Source organism: Syngnathus scovelli, chromosome 1 (assembly GCF_024217435.2).
Source record: "Syngnathus scovelli strain Florida chromosome 1, RoL_Ssco_1.2, whole genome shotgun sequence".
Taxonomy (NCBI): domain Eukaryota; kingdom Metazoa; phylum Chordata; class Actinopteri; order Syngnathiformes; family Syngnathidae; genus Syngnathus; species Syngnathus scovelli.
In genome coordinates, this window is record NC_090847.1 from 21507888 (window position 1) to 21524660 (window position 16773).

The following is a 16773-nucleotide window of genomic DNA, read 5'->3' on the forward strand; positions in this document are numbered from 1 at the left end:
ATTCGGCCAAAGTTTTAATACGTGACCAAACGGCAGTTGCTGCGCACAACAGCTGGGAATGGCTTGGTGCGGTGAAGCAACGGGCCGGGTTGAGACACAGTTAAATAAACATGTTAGATAAGCTACGTCTTTATTTAGACAGCCTGATGAAGCTCTGCATTGTCTGTGAAGTAGCAAATGTTGCACTGGGAGCAACACCTAATCCAGAATTTTACATGTGGATTATAAAGGGATAAACAGTTACGCCGAGGGTGATTTCTTGTTTGGCTTTGTTATGTAAATAAGTCTTAATTTAGCAAAAAAGCAACAACAAACAAACATGAGCATCATGTAGCTGAATTGTCATTTGAATTAAATAAATATTGGCTTGCATGACTAAGTTGATTATGAATAAACATTTGGATTGGAAGATTCAACACAAGGTCACAGTTATTTATTATGTCAATTGTGAGACTGAGTTTGCAAATCATTTTTAAATCATTTTCTGTGCATTCAACTAAGTTAAAGAAAAAAAAAAAAACATTGGTACAGTAATTTTATTAGCCGGTACAAATAGGTTTCAGGTCAATATTGGCCCGATATGATAGGCCATCTGGGTGGATGGCTAAAAATGTTTGGTTAAGCCTTCTCCCAGAGAGTCTGTGCTTACTTAAATATTCAATACCGGCAGCTTGCATCAGTGTTTACAGTCAGGCTGTCTGCGTCCCCTCTGAGCTCTGCGAAGTCAACCGTGGCCTCTTCAATGGCCTGCCTGATTAAGAGTTAAACGTCTCCAAAAAATGGCGACAAGTGACGGCCGCAGACCGAGCGTGACACACGGTCTGTTCCGAAACAGTTGTCCGGTTGTCCCGCAATAACAAGATAGGAAGTCTGATACGAGGCTGGGGCTTGACTGTTTGTTCATAAAGAAGACAGGGGGGGGGTGAGAGCGCCACGACGAAGGATTAAAAAAAAAAAAAAACTTTAAGCACCTGCAGTAAAATACAATGCAGTCTTATGAAAACAGCCAAGGTAGGAATTTTTCCAAATTGAGCCAAGTCACGTCTTCCAAGGCGGCCGAGACAGGCGGATGAAAGCAGCAGAGGAAATGGGGGCAGAGGGAGGCGTCACCTGGAGACCGGGCCTCTGCTGACAGGATCCCGACCGAGCGAGACGCCCAAAATAACGATGGAACGCCGGGCCCAGCGCCGCACGGGGGTTTTCGGGGATGGCTGCCGTTCTAGACAGGTGGTGAGCACTTCTTCGGCCTTTCCGCAGCAGCAAGAAGCCAGCTGATGGATAAACGTTGACGTCTTTTCCAAACCTACTAGACATTTATTGGGAAAGCTTTAGTGTGTCATTTAGTCTTGTGAGGTTGACTTTTTTTTCCCCTTGATGTCCCCCCCCCCCCCCCCACCCCAATTTATTTTTACGTATATATCATCAAAAAGATATAGCAATTTATATATAAAAGCTATAGCAATTTATTTGCCGTTAGAAAATGCTCATCTGCTAAGATAAACAAGAAAGCTATTTGATTATTTTTTGGGTGAAGAAGAGGCAAAGGCATGACCGTTTGGCGTGATGTCACAAGAGCGGAAGCTCATTTACGAGCAAGGAACCTGAATGAGGTGTTTACTGCACCTTCCAGATTACTAATCTTTTGTTATGACTTGTCTGAAAAAACATTTGTCTGATAGGATGGATCGTCTGATAACGGAATGTTTATGGCTGCTTGCTGTCTCCCCCTCGGTCACCTTAACGACAACAGAAGGCTAATAATAAGAGTCATCCAAAAACCAATCCCTCAATCTTTGGATTTGACCCTTTTGAGCTACACTGTAGGTGATCTGACAAGCCGCTCCTGAAGATAAAAAGTCCAAGTGGAAGACCTTCCAGTAAAAATTACACGAGTTCTTTTGCTTTCCATTTTGAAAACCAGATTTAAAACCCTTTCTTGGTGTTCCACACAGCATGGTACTTGAGCCCTTATTTGAGTGTTTTCTCAAATCATAATCTCTAATCTTACTTATGTATTTTTTAGAATTATGTTAAATTTTGTGGTTTTCTGTTTGATTTATATTCATGTCGTCTAACACTTTGTTCAGCTACAGTTGTTTTGTTGAAGTGCTTTTTCGATTATAATAAGGCTCGGATCCATAATACAATGAGACAAGAAAAGCAAGAAACGTTCTCATCATTTCAAAAAAAAGTCACAATATCATTTAATATAAAACACTATTTTTAAATGGACCGTCATGAGAAAGTCCATGTCCATTAGGGGCACTGCTAATCAGCAGAACTCCCAGCCAGCGCATACAGAAAAGGATTTCAAACATGCATTTTCTTTTATTACTACATTGTACAAAGTCAAAGGGAGAATCCAGGTGTTTTTTGAGTTGGTGTTGTTTTTTTTGTTTTTTTTGCAGACATGGTCAGACAAGTCTCTGCATCCTCTTGAAGGTTCCAGCGGTAAAAAGGGAACATAGAACGAGGGGTGAGGGGTGGGGGGGTCAGTCTTGATAGGTGGGCATGTACACAGGTGTCCATTAGTTAGGGGGTCCCTCCTGCCTTTTTAGACCGTCAGCTGAAGGGAAAGCGGAAATGTGGTGTAAGGCAGGAAAACGACTCAACACATAGACTACTCACAAAAAGTTAGGAATATATAAAGGCCATTACTGAAAAGCCCAATATCCTGAACTCTTTGTCAGTCGTGAGTCGTAGAATCCCTACCCAGACACACTCGCGTGCGCACACATTCACACGACAGATGCCACGGAGGTGACGGACGTCACCTTATTGTCATCCGCCCAGGGCTGCAGGTTCTGCAAGGCGTATAGGGAAGAGTTGTGCAGGCAGAGCGGATCGGGCTGCAGGGGCTGGCTCAGGGTCTTCTGGAAGGCTTCCTGCTGGAGCTGAAGCATCAGCCGGTTGGCCTGCTGCCTCTCGGCCTCCCGTTCCTCCGCCGTCTGTCTCCTGGTTGGGTACGAAAGACCAGACAGGCAGGATTTTAGCATTTTATGTTGGTAGTAGTACAGTACTGGGTGACACCAAAGATACCATTAGTTAGGTGTACATAATCAAAGAGCAGACAACTGGTGTAAATCGAAATGACTGTTAGCCATGTTGACATGAAAAGTATTGTTTGGTGGTTGACGCGACAAAGCTGCACATTAGCATTTTTATTTCCTCGCCACCTGTGTCGGGGGGATTCAGGGGTGAGATGACAGCTGATCTGGATGAGTGACGTGTTAGTGAGGAGGGAACGTGACTGGCGGGCAGGCAGGTGGGCGACTCTGCGTTACACGTGTTAACATAGAGAGGCGCATCCTGTAAGACGTGTCGGGAGGAGCTGCAATCACCCATGACACTCGGATGCTGCCCAAGAGCAGCTTGAGACAAAAGACTGAACTGCAGAATGTGTTGGTTGCTAACCAAAACAGCAGCACATGGATTCAACTTGCGTGGTTTTAACTTGCGTGTTGTGCCTGCGCAGCATTATGAGATTTCCATAAAAAAAGGTGATTAATACATTCATAATAAATAAACTTGATGGCACATTGAATCATCCTTTTTATTCTATTCACTCCCCTTGTGTTAGAAATTGTAATATTGTATAATATTTCAAGCAAGCATACTTTTATTGATGGGAAAGTTATTCACATTGTGGATTGCTGTTTTCATCATTAAAGGGTGAAGTGTTTATTTTTTACGTTATTAGTAAATTTCATGTGTTTTTTGGAAGCTCAACTTCCCAAACATCTTCTTTAGCCCGCAAAATAGTTAAGATTGACTCAACAGCGCCTCTACTGATGTCAAGTGAGTAGTGCACCCTGAGTCTATAGTATGGTTTGGTCAACATTCATATCAAAAATCAATAACCGGGCTGGCATGAAATTCTGTGCCAATAGCAAGAAGAAGAAAATGATTAGGGCAGGTAGGGCCCTCACGCAGGCGCTCGCAGCAAGCTGCGGCCATTAGCCACGTGTTATTGCTAACAGCATTACCATAATGTGGTTGGCTGCTTGCTGATTCGATCACCATCTTGTTAGTTAGCGTGCTCGTCACGCAAGCGCATCCCTCATGTTGAGGCTAGCAGGTGCTCACTGCCACCACCACGGCGGTATCAATCTTGGTCAAACGAGGAAGTGGGTTAAGGCCTGGGCGCTTATTCGTTGTGACACGCCATTTTGTTCATGCTCATTTTAGTTTTAGGCATTGAAACTGACTTTTGCTGTATAGGGTCACTAGAGTTCAGCATTCCCTTTTTTGTTTTTAATATTCAATAACTCATGACCAATTTGAGAGCAAAGGGGTTTGATTATAATTACTTGCACAAATGAATTTTGCCAAGCGCATGCTAATAAAAACACTAAATAGTGCATACAGTAGAGTAGTGCTTTGAGATGACATTACAGTTTTGTAATCTTTTATTGTATATTTGGGGGAGGGGATATTTTTCAAATTCAGTTAGTTTTGATTCGTACTTAGACTGTCATTTTGGATTTGGTTTTATTAGGGACTGGCGAGTACTTGATGCCAACGGCCAATACCAGCCTTATTTTAGGGTACTCATAGAATACTACAGCTGAGACTTTAGGCCAAAAAAAATGAGAGTAAGTCATCCTCTGCTGTCATTGGCGCTATGATATACGTTGCCAAGTTAGTGAAGTAATCTGCATTGGAAATATCCCTGTTGACAAATTTTTGTCATTGTGTCAAATTAATTTGATATTAAAAGTGATAGCGTTATCGGTAGTCAATATCTGAGTACTCCGAGTGAATACTCGTACTGCTCTCGGTCTGAAAAATATGGTATCAAACATCCCTAGTTTTTATTAGCTGTATTTATTTGTGGGGGTGCTTTGTTTTAGTATAGTTTGTATTAGTTTTAGTATTTTTTTTTTTTTAATACGGAGTGATTAACAAGATCACAGTAAACATTGTGGAGTAAAAACACAGCAAAATCATAAAAAAAACATCAGTTAACCACGTTATGTATAGCCATCAAGTACGGCAACAGTCCAAGCTGATATACCCGCATACTCTCATTCACAGCTTGTTTATTTGTTCTTCAATTTTTGGAAAATATTTCCCGATACCTATAAAACACGTATTATATAAGTGACAGTATTGCGCTGTAAACAGCTTTCTTCTTTGCTGACTTGACAACCAAAACAAAAATGAGAATTTTTGTCCCAACGCCATGTGGCTTCAAATAAGCTTTTAAAAGGTGCTGTCACTTTAAGGGCACGGGGTAATTGGATTTATCACACGTTCACCTCCAAACGATTGCAAACAGCGGCAAGAATGAAGTACAGGGAATGCACGTGTCTCCGGTGAGAGGCTTTGAGTATTGCTGCGGGCAGCAATTCTCTAAAAGGCCTTTTAGGAGGCTCCGGTAATTGTGCTTGGTCAAGTGAACTGGCCTCCGCCGCCCACCCAGCTAAGCAAAATAAAAAGGCGCACGCCGTGTCGCGAGGCGCCTCCGACGCTTAAACCGCGACGGCCATTTTGTGCAACATCAGAAGCTACTTTGGATTTGAGGGCAAAACAGAGTGTCCATTTAGGACTGGATAAAAGTGCACATGCTGTTTTGATGGATCACCTTTCATGGGTTCTAATTATCTAGAGTGCTTAACAAACTTATTAGACTGCCAGTCATCAAGAGACCATCCAACAGCATGAAGTGCGGTAATGCAGATTCTTTCAGTTTTCAATGAGCTCTCAATGGTCAACCATTTTGAACATGACAAAGTTTAAGCTGTGAATTGAATTTCTTCCATTTTTAGTCTCGGAATTTTACTCATTTGAAAAGGAATAGAACGTTTGAAACAGCAATTTCCTTCAACCATTTGGTCACGGCAAGATTTTGGCAACGCTTGCGTCTTGTATGCGCTCAGCAGCGTAGAGACTTACCGCCATTTTGTCCGCCTGTTCTGAAACCACGTCTTGACTTGAGCGTCCGTCATCTTGAGTGCCTTGGCCAGGGTGGCGCGTTCGGCCGACGCCAGGTACTTCTGCCGGTGGAAGCGTTTCTCCAGCTCGCAGATTTGTACCCGGCTGAAGGACGTGCGGGGCTTTTTCCTCTTGGGTGGCGTGCGGTTCTGGTACGGGTGGCCGATGCGACGGGTCACGGAGAAGGGCGACAGGGCAGCTAGAAAATTTAGAAACACTGGAATGGGCATTTTTGTTGTAGTAGTCATCGGAAAAGCAGAAATGACCAATCATTAAATGGATGGACAGAGATGGGTCACATGACTTAACGTCTTAGACATGTTATGACTGGGATCTTGCTTGGCTAAAACTTATGAAAGACTCTACTTTTGCTAGCTTCTGGTGATAGATGTGCCCCATCAGTTATTACCATCAAAACTCAGAACGAAAAGATTTCCCTGGAGATTTGGTTTTCTTTTCAGTCTTTAGCTGGATGAAATGATTGCCAATTTTGTGGTGGTGTATTCCGGGCCTCTAAGCGAAGGCCCAGAAGCTGCCAGTTGAGGAGGACGATTGTGATTACAATTGTCCGTAAATCAATAAAGTTACATTTCTCCAAAGGAAAAATTGTAGTACGGAAACAGCTGTCCTGTAAAAAAACAAAACAAAAACATTTCCGTTCACAAAAAAGCTTCTGTTATCTCATGAACTTTATAATTTAAAAATCATTATCTAAAAATTTTCATTTTCTCTTTAGTTGATCATGAAAATGTAGTCAAATAGTCCATCCCTAATTTTTGGCATGATATGATCTCATATCAATATGATCTAATATCAACTGCATCAAGGATGCCCAAACTAACTGTGGTGCGCAAAGTGTAATGCTATACAATATCTGGTCGACCAAGTACACACTTGCAGTGTCTTTTTATTAGGTTGAGTATGTGGGAGAGGGGTGCGCCATCTAGCTCTATCAAATTTACCTGATTAAATAATGCCTTTTAAATGGGCCTTTTTGTCAAGGCTGTGCACAGGAGAGCAGTCATGCTCCTTGTTTGATGTGTTAATTAGTGTAGCCATAAATACGGTTACCTTGATATATATATATATGTTTTTTTAAATCACGTGTTGCCTTTAAATGGTTGTTGGTTTTTAGGTTGTATACAAGTACATGGGGGGTGCACCATCTAGCTTGTGGTTGCTTCTATTGTTTTTATGGGGATTATATTTTGATCGTGTTTTTATTTTTATCACGCTGTTACTATTCTATTTTTTTTTCTTTTTGGTTATATTTCTTATCAGATTGAGAGGGGTGCGCCATCTACGTGCCTTCTTGCGTGTGGTTGCTAGTATTTTTATCAATTATATTGTCAAGTTTTGATCATGTTGACGTGATTAAACATTGATCTCTAAAGTCAATAGGTTGTGTATAAGAGTGAGTGTTTATATTATTTCAGTATTATCAGTACATGACATTGAATGCCTTTTAATTGCTGTTTGTTTTTTCGTTTTTTATTGTTTTCCAAGATTGCGCCGCCTATTTAAATTGTGATATAATTAAATAAAATACAGTTTAATTTTTTTTTTTTTTTTTTTCTAGCCTTTTTCATGATGTGTATGGCAGAAGAGGGCTGAGCCATTTGTTGTGCAGTCAGGCGAGATGGTAACTCACCTGGGCAAGCCCCCTTTGGGAAAGAATAGTCTGCAAGGAGGCCATTGCCGTCTCGCAGGTGAGCGAGCTCTGGGTAATAGCATTTAGCTAAGGTCTCCACCGTGCTCCAGACAGGGACCCTGCCGATGTCCCCCTTGGGGAGAGGGCAGAGGGGCCCGGCCGCTGCAGCCCCGTTTCCCGGCCCCCCCGCGGCCTCTCGTGCTCGGCTCTCCTCTGCCTGCTCCCCTAAAGGAAAGGGAGACAAAGTAAGGTCCCGCATCTGGAGCACAGCAGCCTGCCTTTGGCCATAGGCAGCCCCCGGGTGGCGAATCACAAGGGAGAAGCCTGAATGATCAACGGCTTCTTGACTGACATTTACACTTTAAATTTTAAACATGTGACGTATACAAGTGACATAGCGTTCCTGTGGATGATCAACCAAAGCAGCCAATCAGCATCAACACAATGTTTGCGTGTGTGTGTGTGTTAAATGACTAAACATCATCATAAAAGATTTATATGATAAAAGCAGGTTAAGAAAACAACCTTAAACATAAATGGGGTTGACAATTATTCAGCAAAATATAGAGTTGGGTCCAAACCATGAAACTGGGTACTGATTGTAATTAAAAACCGTAAAAATATGTTGCAAAAATATAAGATAAGACTGCCAGAACCGAATTTTCGCACCCACTGCAGATTGGTAGGATCCAAAGTTGTAAATCATCATGTAGTTTAAAACTGCTACAACCAATTTTTTATACCTCTCAAATTTACGCAAAAAACCCCAAAGGCTCAATTTTGATACACACTACCCTGTTTGTAGCATCTAATTCATAAAATGTGTATCAACTTTAATAAAAAAAAACACTTAACATATCTAAAAAAAAAAGTAGTCTAATTGTCAAATAAAATATAAATCAACCAAAAAATGTGCACCCCTTACCAATTACTTGAAATGTCCAAAAGATGAAAATGTGGATTGAGTTTCATTTGAAATCTGAAGAAAATAGCCCTAATAAACTTTGCTATAATCTAGATTACAATACATTTTAAAATTGCCTAACCAAAATGTTGCCCCCTCCCAGATTTATGTAAAATTTGCTACGGTCAAGTTTTTTCGATTCTTACTTGGTGTACTGCCAAATGATGCAAATCCTGATTTTGAATTCAGAAATAATATAGTTAAGAAATATATCATGCAGTCTTTGATTGATTTAAAATGTGTTAATCCTCCATGAGATCCGTCAATAATATAGTAATAATAATCCAAGCATTTCAGTGTATTTTTTTTACTGTTTGCATCAAACTTTACAGGTAAACAATGTTTCTCAAACCAACACAAAAAAAAATCTATGAGAATTTAACTCATTTTACTGTCATATTTTTCTTCAAATAGGAAAGCTTGTCATATTGGCCTTCCTTCCTTCCTTCCTTCCTTCCTTCCTGCCTGCTTGCTTGGCTCATTTTCACTGTCCAAGTATTAATAACCACATCATGTGCATCATAAAATATCTATGAATCCTGTCTATTTTGTCAGGCGTGGGATAAACACACAATCAATACGTGTGTAAGGGGATCGTTTTAGGCCATAGATCCACTTGCCCGATCAACCAACCAGCCACACTCTGATTGTGATTGAGCGCAATAGAACCTGAAAAAATCTGCTAATTTGTTTTTTCTTTCCTTCTGTTTGGCCATCTAAAAAGAAAATCTCACCAGGAACCCAAATAAACATCTGTTTGGGCGTCCCCTGAGGTCGCTGATGCTATTTGGCAACAGCACGGGCTGTTCGAGGCTCTCCTGATTTTTGTGATTTCAAAACAGATTGCTGCAATGTGAACGTTGTTGTGAGTATGACAAGCGCATTTAGGCGCATATTACTTTGTAATGATGCTCCCTAATCGCCTACCCTTTTTTTTTTTTTTTTTTTAATATGAACATCATCAGGTTTCACGGGCCGTAATTGTGAGAATGGTAATCGTATCCCCCGCTAAAAGATTTCTTCAGGGCATGACGTGGGTGGGATTTTTATCATTAGTTTGAAACCCCTTAATGCTGCCTAAAGAAGCTCACCCATGACCTATTTTGGTGTTTTAAGCCACATTTTAACATTGGTAACATTTGCTGGACCCTTGTGCAATACTCCTTCTGGATTTCATTTATTTATTTATTTATTTATTTTTTTACACTTAAAAAAAAAAAAATTGCATATTATTCACGGGTTTTTACGGTACTGTGTTTATACCACACATACTCAGGCTGAGTTTCTGGTGCGCAAACAACTTACAACAGGCTGACGTTTTCTCTCGCTCATAATTGGCAAACTGAGATTCAATGCCTAATCTTTATAATACCGAAAAGCTGCGCTGATCTCAAGTCCAAAGTGATGCAGTGCTGCATTAGGGATCTGTTAGTCATTACCGCTCTTTACAAACCTGACAATTGAGCACTCCAAATTGCCCGTAGGTATGACTGTGAGTGTGGATGATTGTTTGTCTATGAGTACCATGTAATTGGCTGGCCACTAGTTCAGAGTGTGCCAGGCTGCCCATATACAAAGATCTGAGTATTTCAGTATTGTTTTCTGTATAGTTGTTTGGCTCAAAAATATTGTTGGAACCCCAGATTGGTCATTATGGAGTGTTCCAAGGATGTTCCATTACATATGTTCTACCAGTCCGTGGTTGCCAGTGTCCTGTTTTACACCGTGGTGTGCTGGGGCAGCAGCACATCCAAGAAGGACACCTCCAGACTGGACAAACTGGTCAGGCGAGCCGGCTCTCTGATCGGCAAGAAGCTGGACTCTTTGGAGACGGTGGCAGAGGCAAGGACACTGAAAAAACTGTTGGACATTATAGGCAATGTCAGTCACCCTCTGCACTCTGTCATCACTAATCGGAGGAGCCGGATCAGTGGGAGACTGCTCCTCCCCAATTGTAGGACAAGCAGACTGAAGAACTCCTTTGTCCCCCAAGCCATCAAGCTATTCAACTCCTCACTGGGGAGGAGGTGACATGGACATGAACAGGGACATAACTGTACACATTCTTCACGTCAATATACAATGCGCAATATTATGGCAACTACTGTGTAGTGTTTTTACCTCCCTCGATTTTCTTGCCTAGTTTATCTTTTGGCCTCTTTCACATTTCATTGCTATCTCTTGCACTGTGTGTATTTCGGCATCTTCTGTATATCTTGATCTCTTGTGTTTTTCTTGTGTATCTTGTATTTTACTGCTACTGGACACAGAATTTCCCTGAAGGAGTAATCCCAAGGGATTAATAAAGTTGAGTCTAAGTCTAAGTCTAAGTCTATATGACCATTTGAGTCCATTGTATATTTTGTTTTGATGGTATTATTTTTGAGGCCTTCAAGGTTGATGTCTGACTTTGTAGGTCTGTTGGTGCTCACAAGCATCTGGCTACATAATGCTTCACATTAGATGCTATTTTGGGCCATCTGCGTAAAGAGGATCATTCGATTCGCTGCTGGAAAAGAATGAATGGACAACTGAAATTTAAATACAGCCATGCAGATAAATGCATCGTTCATCGTTTTACATGTAAAACATAATCGTCCCAGTGTTTAAATTGTAGCTCAATGCCAACCTTCCAAGCAACAATGAAAGTATTGCCACTCGCTCATGGCACTATGTTTTTAGCAGTTTTTACATTCTCAAAGAAATACTTTTTTTATTTTTTGCGTGCCGGACCCTCAAAAACATTTTGTTCCTGCACTGCCTATTTTTTATTTTTTTATTTCCTTGTACTAGAATCAATGTGGAGTCCAAAACATACAAAAAAAAAAAAATTACGTCCTTAACTTTTCTAGTTGTGAATGCGTTAAGAAAACGTTAAGAAGATGGAGAAAAACAACATTGAAAGCGTTGGTATAGATTTGGTATAAATCTGGAGGTTTGGAGTTGGCAAATTTCAGTTGTATTATATTGGGCTGAAAATGAATCCACATCCGCACCCGATGATTACCCTTTATTTGCAGATTTTTCCCCCCCAATTTTTTTTTTTCCGCCAACCCTGTTTTTCATCAAATACATCTGTTTATCCCAGTTTTTAAAAGATGTTTTGGTCATGCTACAAAAAATAATAATCAAAACTACCATGGTATTGCAAGTAAACAGTACATTTTTAGTCATTTTCAGCCAAATATAAAAATTCAAAATTCAACTAATTCACTTTTTGGCACACACAGTCATACCAGATTTCACATATTGCTGAATTCGTTTTTTGCACCCTCTGAAATATTATCTGCACCACTGAAGCACTCACGCAGCATACAGTAAAAACTACCATGTAATCAATAGGCAATTTATGACTCTTTAAACATACGCTGCGCTTACACACTCCAAGTGGACTGTATATAATGTGAATGAATTTCCCTGCCGATAAATGCAAGCCACCAAAAAAGGGGGAAAAAGTCTTGTTCTTCCAGTTAGATAAAACGTGCATTTTTTTCAGGGGGCGGGGGAGACCCTAACCCAATTTCACCAAAAGCAAAACGCCGCCACAGAGAATATGAATGTGGCGTATATAATAAAAGCATGCGCGCGTGTGTGCGGCGTACTTAATAACACTTGGCGGTGACAAAGTCACCCCACCCCCAACCACCCCCACTGCGGATATTACCTTTTCTCCGGCAATCTAATAAATAAATCCGTGAAGGATTCTAACGGGGATATTGAAATAGAACATGAACATACAGTGCTATTTATTACCGTGCGGCGTTCAGGCGCGAAACGCAAGGCAGAAGGAGGCTGCTTCTTCTTCTTCTTTAATTTATGGCGAGGAAAGTGGACGTGATGGCTGCTCTGTTTATTGTCGCTTGTCATATTATGATGACGAGTCTTGCTTGGACAGCATGGCATGGGACCAGCGAGGAAAAGAGCGTTCAAGGGGGATGGGAAATGCATCTGTACATATTTGTGTTGTGTTATAAATACGTGGCATAATCTTTTTAGTACTGTAAAAAAAAAAAAAAAAAAGATACTATACATTAAAAGCATTTAACAAAACTTACCCAACAAAAGTGAAATGCGTCTCAATTTCGGCATTGTTTCTAATATTTTGTACGTAATTGATGGCTTTTAAAAAAGCCTTGCGTGTTATCAAAAAAATTAATGGAATAATCAACATAGGAATACGAAGATGAAACGTTTTTTTAAGTGTAAAAAGGAAAAAAAATCTGTATACTAAAACGTGAAATTAAAAATCATTTTTTCATTGCTATACGTCTGCAGAAGCCAAACTCATACTTTTATCACTAATTAACCTTAAAACATCTTACCACTCTGTTTTATATTTAAAAAAATGTCTTTGTGTCTTAAAAATGCAAGCAAATGTCTGGTCTAACCCATTTGATCTGCATCGCAAACAAAAAACACCTTACCAGTGTGTTTGTTTAAAAAGAAATGACAAATTGCTTCAACATTAAAAAGTCAACAATAAAGTCTTATTTATCGAGCACTTTATATGAAAATACGTCACGCGTGATGGAAATTAAATTAGCCCAGACCAAATCATGCATTTCTGCACCCCCCACCTTTACACAAAGAATCATCTTTTTAATTGGACGCCATTTTCTGATCAATAGGGCGGCCTACGTCATGATTGCAGCGACAAAATGGAGGAATTAAAAGGAGAGCTCATCAGTGAGTCTTTACACGAGTGGAGCCATTTGACAACCCCTCATCCCTCTAGATTAATAATTCATCACATCGAATGAACGGAATGGTCAATATTTAATAGAAGGCGGTGGGGGGGGGCTTTTTCATCTTCATAACCGTGGGATCATGTGGCACACACATGCACGCATGCACACTGGACTAATTAATAGCATCATTTAAAAACCTTCAAAATATGAATGATATTTTTTCCCCCAACATTACACACTCTATTAAATATGTTTTTTAATGTATAAGAAAACGGTCTGACTCAGCCCCAGCTTGATTAGAATATGACTAAATAATGTATGCAAAGTGTAATCAAAGTATCATGTAGGAATGGGCCTCTATAGTCGAAAAGCAATTGATATGATTTATGTTCAAGAATGAAAATGATTCATAATTGTGACAAATATGATAATTGGCTTCTTTTTGTATCAAAATATGTTTTTATAGTGGGACAGTGTTTTTGAGGCTTTGGATTTTCATGCAAGAATTTTAAAAATGAAGTACTGTATACAATAAAATGTGCTTACTTTTATTTTGTAATTAAAATAGATTTAGGAATTGTTTTGCTTTTGCAAATCTTTTGTTTGCAATGCTGCTCTCAATTTTGTAAAAAGTAAGACGTGAGTGTGATGTTGACATCAGTTGCCAACTGGATACTAATTTGAAGATGTTTGTATTGTTTTAAATAATACAAGGCCTCAAATATGAACAGATGCACTTTTATGACGCTGAAAAATATATACAATATACACATGGTGACACATGCGATGTTTATTGTTATTGAGGGCCATACTAAAAATATGAAGAAGACATTTCATGAGCATTTGGGGCCCTTGAACCACTTTTTTGGTTATTACCTCGTTACATTTTGCTAAACTAGTGCAAAATGATGGTGCCTTTTTACATATATATTTTATGAGCATTTTTGGGAAATATTTTCTATGCATAAATATGGGTTTTATTTTAAACATTTCTCTTGGGGTTTGCAGAATGCGCCTTTTCGGAAAACACGACGCAAGCTTTTTGAGAACACTTTTGTTTGTAATTTGGGTCTTTTAACCACCTGAAACATCATTTTAAAAACTTCCTTTTGAGTTTTGCTTGTTGTTTTTTTTACATGCAAAATTTGTGTAAAAAAATGATTACGTAAACGCACATTTTACGATCATATCGTTGCACAGAAATAATTTTGAAAGTAATTTACCTGTTAGTCTGTCCTTGGCAAACCTCCTACTGTTTTCCATCCAGGGGAAGGTAAAATTGGTATTACCCATGGGCCCCATGCCGGGCACCGGGCCGAGGCCGGGCGGTGTCTGGTGGGCTCCGCCGGCAGCCGAGTTGGGCGGCGGGGGCGGTGGCGGCGGCATGGGCCTGTGCGCCGGCACCCGGATCACCCCGCCGGCCCCCGCCCCTGTCGCCCCCGCCGCCGAGTTGACGTTGACGTTCATGTTCATACTGACGTTCATGTTCATGTTGACATTGTAGGAGCCGGCCAAGCCCATGGAGCACGCCGGGTTGTAAACACCACCGTAGCCGTTGCCGTAGACGGCGTTGGAGGCGGCGGCCAGCGCGGCGTACTCGGGCTCTCCGGTCCGGTTGGGCAGCATGCATCCGCCCTGGGACTGCTCCGAACTGTTGAGGATCTGGTCGATGCCGAAACTGATGGGTTCGTGCTGCTGCTGCTGTTGCTGCTGGTGAGTTTGGTTCACCTCCTCAATGCCAGTGTGCTCCATTGTTTTATTCTTATCTTAATACCAAGCACAAAAGTGTTTTTTTTTTCTCGTCCTCTCTCTATATTCGTTGCAGTCTGCTTGCTTTCAAGCATCCATGATGGCCCACAATGATGATAATAACAATAGATCCAGTGCGTAAAACGACCCAAATGGTGCCATCGTTTGCGTCCAAAGGGGCTAAGAGACAGCGTATTCCATTTTACGCGTACCCGGCACGAGGGTGACAAATCACTTACTGACACAAATCCGCGCGTTGGGCCCCCGGAGAGCCTGCGAGGGCCCACGGGTGGGGATGCTGCTGGTGGGGATCCATGCGCGTCAAAACTGAGCAAAACCCCGACCGGATTGAGGGAACCTTTGACTTTGCAGGCTCGCGGAGCGAGAGGGGCGACTTGTGTTGCGTTCAAGTGCAGGTGAGATGAGCCTATGCGTAAAAGCTGCCATTCGGCCGAGCCCTCTTCCTCCTCCCCCTCCTCCTCCTCCTCCTCCTCCTCTTCCTCCTCTTTCCTCCGCCTCCTCTTCCTCCTCTTCTTCATCCATAATGGACGTGCTCGGTGCTCTTAAAGAGGCAGCAATTTTTCCGGCGTTCAAAAGCTAACTGGAGCGATTGTGTCTTTAAATGATGCCCGAAGCCACGAAGCTCCAATTTGTCCTTTTAGGAATTTTATTGGGAATCCGCGAGGGTTACGTAAAAAAAACAAAGGAAATAGGGAAAGGAAAAATCAATCGTATAATCGGATGTAGTGCGTTTTTCCATTTTTCTCTCTTGAGTATTTTCAGTCAAAGGTGCTACTTTTGGCTTACAGGCATTCAAGTTTGAACCTCACAAATAAGAATATAAATAATAAACGCAAAATAGTGGCGTCATAAATAAAAGTACTGCTTTTTGCAAAAGTGAATCATGCAAGTCACTCTCATTCTGAACCAAAGCCCAAAAATTCGTTTTCATTCATGTGTGACGTCATTCACTTACAATTGAAAATTAAGTATCCGTCTGCCAAATTCATAAATTTAAGTAGATATTTAACCAGTAAAAAACTGTAGAAAAAAATATTTTAAGCAGCGATTATGCAGTAAGTAATGTCATATTATTGATATATATATTTAAAACATATTACAAACAACTTTTAAAAATGGATTCCAAGACCCAGCCAAATTCTAATATGGAGAAAGGTCATGACGTCTCATGCTTGGAAGTCGACCATGCTCGATTAATATGAAAATATGAAAATGAAATAAAAATGTATGCTGTGTAGTTTACTCAAAATTGTGTATTTTAGTTACTTTTAAAAAAAACATTTTCCAAAAATCATTTAAGCATCAAATAAAAACAAACCACAGCAAACTGCTGAGGCGAATTCTGACGTCGAGACGGCGAGAAGTGACAGTTAGATGGCTAACAGATGAGCTTGTGTCAAATAGCAATCTAGCAATATCAAAATTGAGTTTGATATTTTATTTGTACCATTTCATGATCATAACTGTTATGGGCAAAATTATATTTGACTTGTTTTAAAGCTATACAGAGAGTGGCCTCGCTAGCCTGATGGCTTCCTGCAGCAAAAACCATTTACTTTATATTTCTTGTTGAAACGTTGAATTTCAAATATATTTCAAACCATCCAAGAAAATGATTAAACGCCAAAACAGAAGGAACTGTGACAAATGTATTACTTTATTCAATTAGTTTCAACTTCCCTCTGACGTCATCTATGCGGGGAAATTGTCAACCCTGTCAGTCAATGAAACGAACTCCAGTGTTTACATGGATGGATGGATGG

At 40.5% G+C, this 16773-nt stretch overlaps 1 protein-coding gene across 3 annotated transcripts; it reads right to left on the reverse strand.

Annotated features, from left to right (window-relative positions):
- Positions 1-2176: 2176 nt before the first annotated feature.
- On the reverse strand, positions 2177-15480 carry tlx2 (T cell leukemia homeobox 2). Of its 3 annotated transcripts, XM_049750048.2 has the most exons (5): positions 14464-15480; positions 7589-7813; positions 5899-6136; positions 2775-2955; positions 2177-2566 (listed from the first exon to the last, which is right to left on the reverse strand). In XM_049750048.2, the coding sequence occupies exons 1-5, from the start codon at positions 14990-14992 to the stop codon at positions 2555-2557; spliced, it is 1185 nt and encodes a 394-aa protein (XP_049606005.1). In that variant the 5' UTR covers positions 14993-15480; the 3' UTR covers positions 2177-2554. The 3 variants fall into 3 exon arrangements, with proteins under 3 accessions (XP_049606005.1, XP_049606004.1, XP_049606006.1); XM_049750047.2 differs by lacking the exon at positions 2177-2566 and having other exon boundaries at positions 2590-2955; XM_049750049.2 differs by lacking the exons at positions 2177-2566; positions 7589-7813 and having other exon boundaries at positions 2590-2955.
- Between the last annotated feature and the right edge of the window lie 1293 nt (positions 15481-16773).

What these genes read in the sequence shown, in the direction of transcription:
- tlx2 (XM_049750047.2), bottom strand. Translation starts at nt 14,992, where the DNA reads ATGGAGCACACTGGCATTGAGGAGGTGAACCAAACTCACCAGCAGCAA. An exon ending in TGCCAAGGACAGACTAACAG is followed by an intron (nt 7,814 to 14,463) that starts GTAAATTACTTT and finishes CCTTTCCTTTAG; the next exon opens with GGGAGCAGGCAGAGGAGAGC. An exon ending in CCCAAAGGGGGCTTGCCCAG is followed by an intron (nt 6,137 to 7,588) that starts GTGAGTTACCAT and finishes TAAATTTTCTAG; the next exon opens with CTGCCCTGTCGCCCTTCTCC.